This window comes from Hypanus sabinus, chromosome 1 (assembly GCF_030144855.1).
Source record: "Hypanus sabinus isolate sHypSab1 chromosome 1, sHypSab1.hap1, whole genome shotgun sequence".
Taxonomy (NCBI): domain Eukaryota; kingdom Metazoa; phylum Chordata; class Chondrichthyes; order Myliobatiformes; family Dasyatidae; genus Hypanus; species Hypanus sabinus.
The window spans coordinates 119,199,672-119,212,721 of NC_082706.1; the positions used below are offsets into that span (position 1 = coordinate 119,199,672).

The 13,050-nt window shown below is 37.9% G+C and overlaps 1 protein-coding gene across 1 annotated transcript in view; it reads right to left on the reverse strand.

Annotated features, from left to right (window-relative positions):
- Window positions 1-13,050, reverse strand: part of col22a1 (collagen, type XXII, alpha 1) — a 256,846-nt gene that overhangs the window by 139,315 nt on the left and 104,481 nt on the right. Inside the window, exons 7-10 of the mRNA XM_059988289.1 lie at window positions 11,839-12,114; window positions 8,516-8,596; window positions 7,121-7,237; window positions 4,696-4,740 (exon numbers count right to left, since the gene is read on the reverse strand). Coding sequence (XP_059844272.1) covers window positions 4,696-4,740; window positions 7,121-7,237; window positions 8,516-8,596; window positions 11,839-12,114 — 519 coding nt within the window. The remainder of the gene's footprint in view (window positions 1-4,695; window positions 4,741-7,120; window positions 7,238-8,515; window positions 8,597-11,838; window positions 12,115-13,050) is intronic.

Below are 13,050 nucleotides of genomic sequence, written 5' to 3' on the forward strand. Positions count from 1 at the left end.
GTGATCAGCTCATGTATAAACTTACTACAAACAATTTCTTAATGAAGCCAAAAGAGGGCAAAGGGAATGGGAAAATAGTTTTACCAAAAAGAGTAGAGTTGGGTTATAATTGTAATAAGGTTTGGAATCAAGCAATGAAACCTAAAGTGAGTACCAGTAAGGTCATTACTGATGTGTCTATGAATGTTCTCAGTCATCCAGGTCATTGCATATCAAGCAGTAGTAAATCAAGCCAACTGGACTTGTTGTGTTTTCTAGAAGACATTTCACCACTCATCTGAGAGGTTTCTTCAGTTCTGATCCATGATGGGGAATTTTCCGGCTTATAATTGCTGAGTTGTTTAAAGGTATAACAATCACATGAGGGTTAAGAGTTGTCGAGGTGATGAGAGGGTCATTAGTCTCATCTTTGCATGAATGGAAGTGTGAACTGTTGTGGAGATGCTGGAGTGAAGATGTTAGGACTACATTGTAAGTAACTGATCGGTGGCATCATACACCTCCCCCTCTGTTCAGGGATAGGTTTTCTACTTTGACAAAGATGGGTTCTTTAACCCCTCTATCAAACCACCTGTCCTCCTTGTCCAAAGTGTACACATCAAGGGAGTGTCCCTTGACCTTCAAATGTAGATATGCAGTTGAATCTTGAACTGATATGATGGGCCACCTTTTTGTGATCAGCTTATGTATAAATTTATCACACACAATTTCTTAGTGAGGCCAAAAGAGTGCAGAGGGAATGGGAAAATGTTTTTGTCTCACCGATATACAGATCTGTGCAAATCAGTGGATAACAGCATCAATTTACATGAGAAGATGTTGAGAACAATAGACTGGCCTTTCTTGACTGTTCAGTACTTATCAAAGAAAATGGACATCTGGATATTGAAGTTTACAGGAAAACACTGCACACAGATCGGTAGTTACAGTTTGACTCTCATCACCCATTAGAACATAAGTTAAGGGTTATCAGAACACTACATCTCCATGACGAGAATGTGCCCACCAATGTTACAGCCGAAGACGAGGTGCGCAAGTTTCTGAGAGCAGCCTTGAAAACTTGTGACTACCCTGACTGGGCCTTCATCAAGACAGAACCAAAAACCAGCAGGGACATCAGTCCGGCAGACAGCGGTAAGGAACAAGAAAAGGAACAAGGTAAGCAGCCAGAAAAACATAGTCATCCCATGTGTAGATTGAGTTTCAGAGAAACTCAGAAGGATTTTAAATAAACACCAAATCCCTATGTTTTTCAAACCTATAAAGACATTCAGACAGAAACTCATCCACCCCAAGCTCTAACCCTACACCCAAACATAAACAGAGTAATATTGTATATGTTATCCAATGCGATAAGAACTACACAGATCTGTATATCAGCGAGACAAAACAATCACTTCACAAACGGATGGTCCAGCATAGGAGGGTTAACTCATCAGGTCAAAACATGGCTGTATATCTACACCTAAAAGTCAAGGGACATTCCTTTGATGATTATAATGTGTATTATTCGGACAGGTGGTTTGAAAGCGGGGTTAAAGATGCCTCACCGTGGATCAGATCTGAAGAAATTCCTTGGATGAGTGGTGAAGTGTCTTCTAGACAGTGCAGCAAGTCTAGTTGCTTTGATTTACTACTGTTTGATATTGTAGTTACTGATCGCTTCTTCAGTTTACTGTTCATGGAGGGGAGACAGAAGGAGCAATCCAATGCTTTCTTCTTGCTGCTGCCATCGAAAGGAGGTTCTGGAGCCATAGGTCTCATTCCACCAGGTTCTGGAACAGTTGTTACTCTTCAACCATCAGGTTCCTAAATCAGCGTGGATAACTTCACTCACCTCACACAACCTATGGACTCACTTTCAGGGACTCTGCACCTTAAGTTCTCAGTATTATTTATTTACTTATTGTTATAATTATTATTTCGTATTTCCACAGTTTATCTTTTGCACATTGGTTGCTTGCCTGTCTGTGTAGTTTTTCATTGATTTTGTTGTATTTCTTTATTTTATTCTGAATGCCTGCAAGAAGATGAATGCCAGGATAGTATATGATGACATACATGTACTTTGATAATAAATTGACTTTGAACTTACAATTGGATGGGTTAGATTCATCCTATTTTTACTGCTAGGATAATAGCAAAGCAGTCTACCTCATTATTAAGTGGAAGTCAGTATGACAGAAGTATTTCAGATGCCACCGAAAAACGCGTGGCCAGTTCTCATGTATGTTTGGCACTGTTATCACGATTTTGAGAACACAAAAATTAGCAGCAGGACTAGTTGCATTAGCCATCAAATCTGCTTCATTGCCACAGCTGAACTGAGTTTTGTCCACAATTTTCAATTCCTTACCTGATTCTCATGACCTTTTAAACTCTTCTATAGTCCAAAATTTACCTATCAGCCTTGAATATAGTTAATGACTCAATATATACAGTTCATTCCGGTAATGAATTCACACAATTTGCAAATTCTCTGAGAGAAGAACTTCCTGTTTTTCTCTTTAACCTGTGGTTATCCCTTTATCCTGACCCTCCCTCCAGCTGAAATATCCTCCTACCATCAGTGAAAGATTCTCATTCATTTAAACTTCGGAGGATATAAAGTGATTCGACTTAGTTTTTTCCTTTATTAAACCTTCCCTTCCCCCAAATTAGGTTACTAATGAATCTTCACTCCCGAGGCAATTAGTTTCCTTTATCAGAGCTCACGCCTTTTGCTCTGTTCAGTGTATTTGACTGCACCTTTATATAATTTCAATTGAAACTTATCTGGACAGTAATATTTATGATTCTCAGCTAATATCATGTTAATTCCACTTCATTTGGAGAATTGGATGGAAGTTTAAAATAATTAATTTGGCCTTAATATTGATTCGTCTTTGCTAAGCTCTACCATGATTAATGACTGTGATGATTTTTAGCTTAATAACTCAAAAATATTGAGTCTTTACATTGGTTAACAGTTCTATCAATTCATCAGATACTGTCCTACAATATTAGAAAATTAATGATGATTATGCTTACATTGTATCCTGTCTATGGGTGTATCTTAATCACAGTTAATAAGCAGGCTGTGTACATCCTTAGCACCCTGTGAAATACTGCTACCAAATATAAATAATTATATTTCATGCAATGTATAATTGTGAAGATCTGACCATATTTACATAGGCATATTAAAGCTATGCTATGTTTGAAAGAGCGCACTCAAAGTTTGAGAAATTGAAATACTGTAAATCAAATAACTTCCAAGTTCCAAGTGAGACTCAAAGCTCAACACAAGCAAATTGTGATAGTTCTAAGTAATTACATAATTAAGCCCCGAAATTGCTTTCTTTCCATTCTGATTTGTCCAATATGTGCTATGTTTTTTTTGCAATAATGTCAAATTGGGTGTTGTCAAATAAGTTGCTAAATTAGGAATTTTCTTCCTTTAAGAAATAGTGATTGTAGTTTACTCCTAGTTAAGAGAGCAAACATGTTTACAGCTGTCAGAGCTCACAGCTGTTAGCTCAACCATGGACTGTCCATTGTGGCTTGCATCAGTGATTTTCATGTTATCCCTCAAAGAGGTGAGAGAAATATAGAGCTCGGGTGGGAAAGATGGCAGAAGACATTGAAGGAAAATAAGGAATGGGGAGAGTTGAGGGAGTGTGGATGGGGTAAAAGGAAGGAATAAAAGTGCAGTAAGCAATGAAGATTTACTAGGGTCTTTTGTGATACAGTGGTGTATGTAATTGAGCACTGTGCTGCAAGTTGCTGCCATCTGTCACTGGTGCTCATCAGCAAAATCAATGAAATCAATCAGTTTTGGGAAGTGAGTGCAAATAAACAAAAAGTGTAATCCTTTAATTCGCCTATCGTTCCTTCTTCTTGTTATATTTCTTTTGAACTTTGTTGTTACCATCAAGACTATCCATGGCAGTCATAACTCTCCTTTAGAAGATGGTAGTGAGCCACCTTCCCAAACTGCTGCAATCCTTCCAAGCAGGTCTTCCGTTAAGCAAGGGGTCCGTGGTCCCCAGGTTGGAAACCCCCATTCCAGAGTCAATACTCCTTGAGAAGGGAGTTCAGGCCTTACACTGAATGACAATGGGGGACCGGTGAAATGTTTTCAAATCAGGATGGTTTGTTACTTGGTGGGGAATGGTGGCAATGGGCGTAAGAACTTGAAATAATCTGAAAATACATTTTCTTCACAAGATTCATGCTGCTTCTTTGCTTTAGTTCTGTATCTGAAAGATCAATTACCTATGACATTCAAAACCTGCAGGTAATAACATTCATATAGATCTGTTAGTTTGGGTCATAACCCCATAAATGCTCATAAATTAAGGAATTCAATTAAAAATTGGAATAATTTACATAAAAGATTTCAATACAAACCCTTTAGCACTGATATGCAGTGCACATGTTTCTAAGTCAGAGTCCTTCATTATTGGTTCTTAAAGTTATTATATCCTTACAGTTTCATTACTTTTAATAAGAGGTAGTTGTCAATAGTTGCAACAGTATATTTGGTCAAGCTCATTTACATAAAATCCTGATCAGCTTACATTATATTGGAATTTAGCATTTAGAAATTAAATAATAGAGGCTATCCTGAGTAAACAAATGTTGAAAGAGATACTCAAGAATGAATTCTCTTCATATATTAAAATATAATTATCCAGCAAAAGCCAAACTGACCTCTGGGCCTCTGGGTCCTTGAAAACCAGGAAAGCCCTGATCACCCTGTGAATATTATAACAGAAAAAGAGAGTGAAGTCAAATTACTGTTGTAATTTTGAGATACTGCTTCAACCAATTTGTGCATCCAAATATCCATGAAGAGCGAAACTGCTTCAGTGATTAATGCAATACATAAATATTGGCCAGGAGACTACGGTGAAATATTGTGTTGTTTTAAAACTTAGCAACAGGGACTTCTTAACTCTAATTCAGAAAATAATAGAGGCTTTTTTTTTACATTTAATTAGAAATATGCCAACTCTGTCATCTACCTTCAGCTGTTTCTTAAATGGAAACACAAATTGGCCCTTTGAGCCTGCTATATATTGCATAGGATCATGGCTGTTTCAATACCATATTTCTACTCTCTCCTGATAGCCCTTGATGGTCCGAAATACCTGCTTCTCTGCTGCAGTACTCTCTGACTCTATAATCATCTCTCCTGAAATATATTCAATGACTTTGCCACATCCTTCTGTGGAAGATCTTTCTACATTCTGAGTACAGAGATTTCCCTTTCCTCAACCTATTCCATTTCCTAAATTTATAAACATCTGTCCTAGATACCCAGTTAGGTTAATCATCCTTCCTAAATCAACCTATACATTTCAATGAGATTCTAAACACCAGTTAACCCAATCCTCAGATGACTATCACGCCATTCCAGAAAACAGTCTAGTAAACATTTTTGGCACCTTCTATATGACAGGTATATATTTTCAGGTAAGGAGATCAAAACTGCACACAATACTTCAGGTGTGGATTCACCATTGCCCCGAGTAATTGGCGAAAGACATCCTTGCTCATGCATGCAAAACATTTTACAATGAAGGCCGACACACCATCTTAACTAGTTGCTACACCTGTTTGCTTTCACTGCACAAGGACTCCTGAGTCCATTTGAATATCAACATTTCTAAATCTGTCATCACTTAAATTTAACATTTTTTTTGTTTTCCCCACCAAAGGGAATAACATCATATTTACCCTATTATTTACCATATTACCCTTAATTTATCATATTAAGTAAACCATTCTCTGTATCATCTTTTTTCTCTCCCCATTTTTGAACCATAGAGTTGCATTAGCCACTGTCCAATCTGCAGGAACTGTTCCATAGAGTCTATAGAAATCTCACAACCAATTAACCCATCAATTCTATAATTATCACTTTCAGCTTTCTGTGATATGTTCTCTGGAGATGATCAGCTTTCCACCCTATTACTTTCTCTCAAAAAATGTTGTTGTTGCTAATACTAATTTTCTTTGATTCCTCCATGTCAATAGACAGCTTTCACCCCTGCATTTCTGGTAGGTTATTTGTGTCTCCTTCCATGAAGACAAACCAAATTATTTATTTTCTCTATTTCTTTGTCCCACATTATGACTTCTCCAATTTCTGACTGTAGAGGTCCACATGTGCCTTCATTATTTATTGCTTCTAGATAATTAGATATTTTTCAGTCTTCTTTATTACTTGCAACATTAATGTGAATTCCCTTTTGTAACTTTCAGATGTGACACATCCTGTATAGACGTGCTTTTGAAGTAATAATAGTAACAACTTTCTACAGTTATGTTATAGATGATGGTTGATTATAGATTACTGTTTAAAAAGACTTAAATATCAGTGTACATTGAATCTTTGTTTGTTAAATATTTAAAATGATAAGGAAGCTGTTCAGCCAATTGGGTCAATAGAAATGACCAATAGATCAAACCCATTGCACCCTCTTTATCCTTGTAACATGACCTTTCTCACATGCCTAATAATTCTTTAGCTGCCTTTACATTAGTAAATCTACCAGTACATCTTCGGGATGTGGGAGGAAAGCACAGCATCTGGTAAACATCTACAAACTTCACACTGACCACATCTGAAGCTGCTGGATCTGTGAGGTAGTGCCAACTAATGCTTCATTTGAAATCATCGATCAGTCAGAATTCTAACTTGCTATTTTGTTCAGTTTTGTGCTGCGTGCAGACACAACACAGTTTCATTCAAAGTAATCTGAACTCACTTTTGCACATCTGGCAGGTTATTTACGTAGGTAAAACATCAGTTCCATTTGTCAGACCCTGGATTTTAACCTTTGGTCCAGATGTGACAGGAAACTTATTTAACCATGGAGTTTCTGTTCTCTGAATAGAAGTGCTTTTTAAATGCTTTGTTGTTTTACCGGAAGGGACTCAGTAACTTACTCCTCACATAGTAATTCTCAATTTAAACACTCACTATTGACTTTGCTCAAAAACAAATGAAACAAGGCTTTATTTTCAAGGTTTCATGTTTTGTAGACAGAAGCCTAAGTTCACCAACCATTCTGCTCCTATCCTTTGTAGGCAATAATGGTTCTCTAATTTAGTCAAGTGAGTCTAGTACCTTCTCACCCTTAGTACAAGTACAGTTGACCGCCTTTGTACTGTCTGCCTCAGCAGGTGGTTGTGGAGGTATTGAAATCTCCAATAAAGGTTGTTGGGTAGCAAGTGTAATCTCACACTGAAACACATTGAGAAAAAAAAATCAGTGTCATGCTTTAGGTTAGGACATAAAGATATCAATCGATCTCAGAAACAAATCTGCAACAAACAATACAGTGATAAATATCAAATATTCCAGAATGGGGTAGAAAATTATCCTTTCTCCATTGTACAAGATGTGTAATACAGCATAGGCTACCCGTTGAACACTGTGAAATTCCTTGCCATTAATTCCAGTTCAGACAAAATGTTAGGTATAAACTGCAATTCCTAACGATTACTTATGTAGGCTCAGCTTTTTTGGTTGTTTAATTTTTTCATATCATTTGATTGCCAGTCACATCCCACAACTTTACCAAGTGTATCACCTTACACAGTCAAAGAAGTTCAATTTGACCTTAACTTCCACTTCACTATTGCAATTAGTGATTTGGTCTCAACTTTTCAAAGATATTTCCTGTGTTCTACAGTCCGTATCTTCCCTTCCCGCCAACTATCTTTGTTCCTCTTTTTCCAAATCAGTTGAAATGTTTTATTAATTATGTTTCTCATTCCTGGCCTTTTGAATGTTTCCAACGTTTCCTCTAACATATGTAGTTTTTGTTTTGAACTTTATCTACTACTATATATTTATTTAGTGACACATTGAAATCAGTTATTTACTCATCCAATATTCCATCATGTCTCAGTCCATGATTTAGAAATAAATAGTCAGGAGAAATAAAAGCCTCTCTAATTGTACTCTGCAGCCACCATGCTACCCCACCAGCCTTGCTACTTGAACCCACCAAAAACTGTGTCACCTAACTTCACTGCCCTCGTTTGGCGTTGTCTCGAGTTCATGACAAATTTGCCACTATGGCATCTTATTTGAGTAAAGCATCAATTTATTCTCGATGAAGTGAACATTAGTTGTGTCTGCCTCATGTTTCCCTTAGCGTTAGCTCCTCTGCTACTTACCTGTACCTCTGTCACCCCCAGACAGTGACAGCTCAATGATCTCCTGACTGCCCAGAATCTGCAATAAACTGGCTCATCCAGAGTACTGCTGCACTTATCTAACCAAAGTCCCACTCATCTGATAATCTTCCTGCCTTCTGAGCTACAGGATGAAAGCAGTTTTGGTGAAGGAAAAGATCCACGAAATTTTGACACAAGGCCAAAAAGATTAAAAGCTTATAGGAGTGCCAAATCTGGAACACTGTAAAACAAATTTCATTGAAACAATTTTTGTTCAAAATTAGTTCTACCATGTTTCAAATCATGTGTCTCCTTGTATGCTTTCCTCCTTACTCACTGGGTTTCTGGGCAGATCACAGCAGTTCTCCAGCTCGGCATCCTTCGCATCGCAATAAATTACAATCCGCTGCAGGTCAAACTAGAATAAAGAAAGGAAGCACTCTGGGTTATTTTGGAAGATTGTGAATGATACTGTGATTTATTTTGTATCTATTTTCAGTTCCATCCTCTCCTACAGATTGTGCATTGCCTCTCTGAAACCTGGTATGGAGAATCGTTGGAGAATTTCACCACACACCGATCCAAATCAGAGTGAACAAAAATATGATGTGATGGAGTAGGTAAAAAATAAGATCCAACACTAGTCAATTGACCCAAAATAGTTATGCAATATGGTTTCTATTATTTTAATGAACTTTTCTTTAACATCTATAAAGATGATGACTCATTGCCTCTTCATCACAAGTTATGTAGCTATTGGAATTTCAAATTTCAGTAATAACTGAGTAATATTGTAAATATGTTTTCTAATTAAGCATTCTTTGTTGTTTATATAATTTGTTAGGAGTTATATGTAAAAGTATATGAATGGCATACGTTATCACATCATATGTGAGTTTCTCGCTTTAAGTAAAAACAAAGGTTACACGCATCTCTCGGGTTTCCTTGTGTTTTTTCCCCCACGATTAAATTTTATGTTTTGGAGTTACAAAACGTAACAGTGGTGATGAGGAAGTTTTAAATGTACCTGAGGTGACTACCCACCCAGTGAAGTGCAGTGAGATGTTCGAGTTTTTAAAAAAATGCAGACCCTGCTTCTTTGGGAAGGGACAGAAATAGTTGTGTTTTAAAAATAGGTTGAAAACAGACACGATTCAGGGATTCATAAACAGTAAATACTGGATGAAGATAATGATTTTTTTAAAAAGCAAGCAGAAATGGTTGACTACATTGGAAAGATAGATGCATTTGATTGCCAAAGGACATGTCACAGTTGTGCTCCTTTTTAGGATTTGTCAATTACCTTAACAGGTTTCTGCCAAACCTGGCTACCGTGCTCCGCCTCTTGAACACATTACTATAGATCGGGGAGAAATGGCAATGATCAAAGCAGTGAGGGGTGGCTTTCCAAAAGGGAAAGGAAATGGTGACATCAGACGCTGTACTCACACATTATGATCCATGTCATCCAGTGAGCCTTGCATGTGATGCCTTGCCTTATAGGCAAAGTCATGTCACATGTTATGAGTGATGGAAGTGAATGTCCCATAGTCTTTTCATCATGTTCCTTTGATGAAATGGTAGAGCAGACTCAATGGGCCAAGCAGTCATGGTGAGGGACTGTGGAAATGATCAAAAGTGTATTCTTTGACAGGTTAAGGATAGAACTGGTCTATTCTCCTATACAGCGAATATCAAGTTTGATGTCATCTGGAGATGACACTTCAATCAGCTGAGGAGAGCAGAGTCAATTGTTAGAGAAGAAAGGTGTCCACTTCCTACAGAACCAGAGTCAACTCGTACAACCACCACAGTGGAGGCCCCAGAATCTGAGATTATTTCATAGGCCCCAAAACCTGAGATTGTTTCACATCTACAAGTCTGTCCTGCTAAGCAGAGTGACACCCCCCTACCTGCAACACCATCAGGAAAGAAACCCTAGAAGCGCAAGGAAAGCTCCACAGCTATTAAATCTTTAGGCCTGAATGGGACAGTTTAAAATTTATTATGCTGTGGATTCACAGCATTCTCGAGGCCGACGGATGCCACCACCATGTCATTATGTCACCATGTCATACCTGTGCCTCATTTAAAGTAAAAACAAAGTATACATGCCTCTCTCGGGTTCCTTTGTTTCTCTTTTGATTTATTTTAAGTTTTGAATTTACATAACATAACAATTAATTGCCCCTGAAATGAGTACTTTCCCACTTTCCCATTATTTTAACTTAAATATGACAATTCTTCATTTGTTAATACTTGCACACTTTCAGTGGGTGGGTGGAATGGAAAAGGAAAGCGGAGAATCAGTAAATCCAGTCTTACTCTGCTTAGCATGTTTAAATAGTATTTACATGGTACTTATGCTGTCAGTTCCAGATATGACAATAATCTTGCCAGGTCTTTGAAAGCTGTGCAGCAATTGTTTTATCTGATCTGAGAAAGGTACTTGAGCAAAAAAAAAACACACCAGATCTGCAGTCATCCTTACATTCTCACCTTTTTGATTTGCTGGTTTTTTTTCCCAAAATGGCCCTGTTGTTTTTTTTTCCATTGTTGTTTGAGTTTGAAGATCAGGTTAATAAGGGTTTACTCTCACGACAGAAATTAATGACACCATAAACTCACTCATTTCTCTAAAGCTGCATGCTCAGAGGTTACTGTGTGTGTTTATCTAGAAAGGCAAATCAGACCTCAAAATAACTGGCCCTCATTTGTACATTACTAGGGAACTGTGGATACAAGTCATAGTCTCAGAAATTCTTCACCTTTCAAAGCAAGAAATGAGTCAGAGTTGTTGAAGGGCTGCTCACATGGCAGGAGGAAATCAGAAGTGATGACTGACAGAGCTCTCAGTTCTAATGCTGTTCTAATCCTTCCTTTCCTTCTTTCTTCCCACAGATGGTTGTAGATTCAAGTTATCCATTCAAGGATCAAAAGGCCCCATGGTATGGCCTTGATTGCAATAAAATATCCTTATCTGCTACAGTGTGCAGTATATTTTTAGTATGAGCAAGTTGAATGAGTTTGAGGACATTTAGTATGTAACCAAAAACTCCATAAAATTCCTACCGGTGGAGAGCAGTTTGGTTTCATCACTCCTGATATGGAGATTACAATGTACAGGATTGAGAGAGGCTGCAGAAGGTTGTGGATTCAGCCAGCTTTATCACAGATACAAACCTTCCCACCATCAAGGACATCTTCAAAAAACAGTTCCTCAAGAAAGTGGCAACCATTAATAAAGACCCTCACTATCCAACCCATGGCCTCTTCTCATTACCACCATCAGGGAGAGGGAACAGGGGCCTTAAGATGCACACTCAACATTTTCAGGCAGCATCTCCTCCTGCACCATCAGATTCCTGAATGATCCAGGAACCAATTATCACTACATCACTATTCCTCTTCTGCGTTATTTATTTTTTACTGTTACTTCTAGTAATTTTTATGTAGTGCACTGTACTACTGCCACAAAACAACACATTTCACAAATATGTCAGTGACAATAAACCTGATTCTATTTCCGAATACTATACAATGTGAAAAATGTATGCTTTCCAATCAAACAGGTCAGTGTCTAGAATAACTGATGTACAATCACTTTTAATAAACAATCTTAATTAGTCTTTTCCAGATGGCAAATAGGATAATACTCACATCAATTGGAACACTGTCGTACAGGCGCTTGCCGATGACGGTTTTTCCTTGGATATTAATGTTCTCCCGTTCTTCCATTGGCAGGGTATCAATGAGCTTACAGTCAATGTAGAGGGAAACACTATCCGATTGAATACTTAGTGCCATTTTGTGCCAGTTGCGATCAAACAAGCTGCTGACTTCTCTGTTTCTGAATACAGTCCTCACAGCATCTTTCCTCAATCCCACTGCATTATATTCCACAGCTTTGTTCTCACCATCCAAACGAATGGATACCTGAATAAATGGAAATTCGTCATTAAAAAGATGTCATCATATTTCAGACAAGGACCACTGATATCCTGATTCACTCATCACCAATGGCCTGTGACTACATGTGCATCATTCCATTTCAGTACCTCTATATCCTCAAGTTAAGTACCAGCATAAGCTGTGATAACATCATTATCTTGCTGGCTCTCAAAATAGTTGATGGTCACAAAACTCCAAAGAAGTTAAGAATAGGCAGTGCAACAATTCTCTTAACTTTGATTTCATCTTTTATTCTCCCCTTTTCAGAAGTTTTTCAGTCACGCTTGACCATGATTTCAAGGACATCCACCTCTAAATTCCAGAAAGACTGGATCGACTAGGCTTATACTCACTGGAATTTAGAAGATTGAGGGGGGATCTTATTGAAATGTATAAAATTCTAAAGAGATTGGACAGATTAGATGCAGGAAGATTGTTTCCGATGTTGGGGAAGTCCAGAATGAGGGGTCACAGTTTAAGGATAAAGGGGAAGCCTTTTAGGACCAAGATGAGGAAAAACTTCTTCACACAGAGAGTGGTGAATCTGTGGAACTCTCTGCCACAGGAAACAGTTGAGGCCAGTTCATTGGCTATAGTTAAGAGGGAGTTAGATCTGGCCCTTGAGGCTAAGGGGATCAGGGGGTATGGAGAGAAAGCAGGTACAGGATTCTGAGTTGGATGATCAGCTATGATCATACTGAATGGTGGTTGAGGCTCGAAGGGCCGAATGGCCTATTCCTGCACCTATTTTCTATGTTTCTATGTTTCCTTTCTTCTCCTTAAACTTGAGTTCCCACTAATGATTTAAACATGGAAATCATCAGCAAAGCCTGAGTAGAGTCATAGAGTGTTATAGGACAAGAACAAGCCATTCAGTCCATCTAGTCTGTGCTGAACTGTTATTCTGCCTAGTCCTATCAA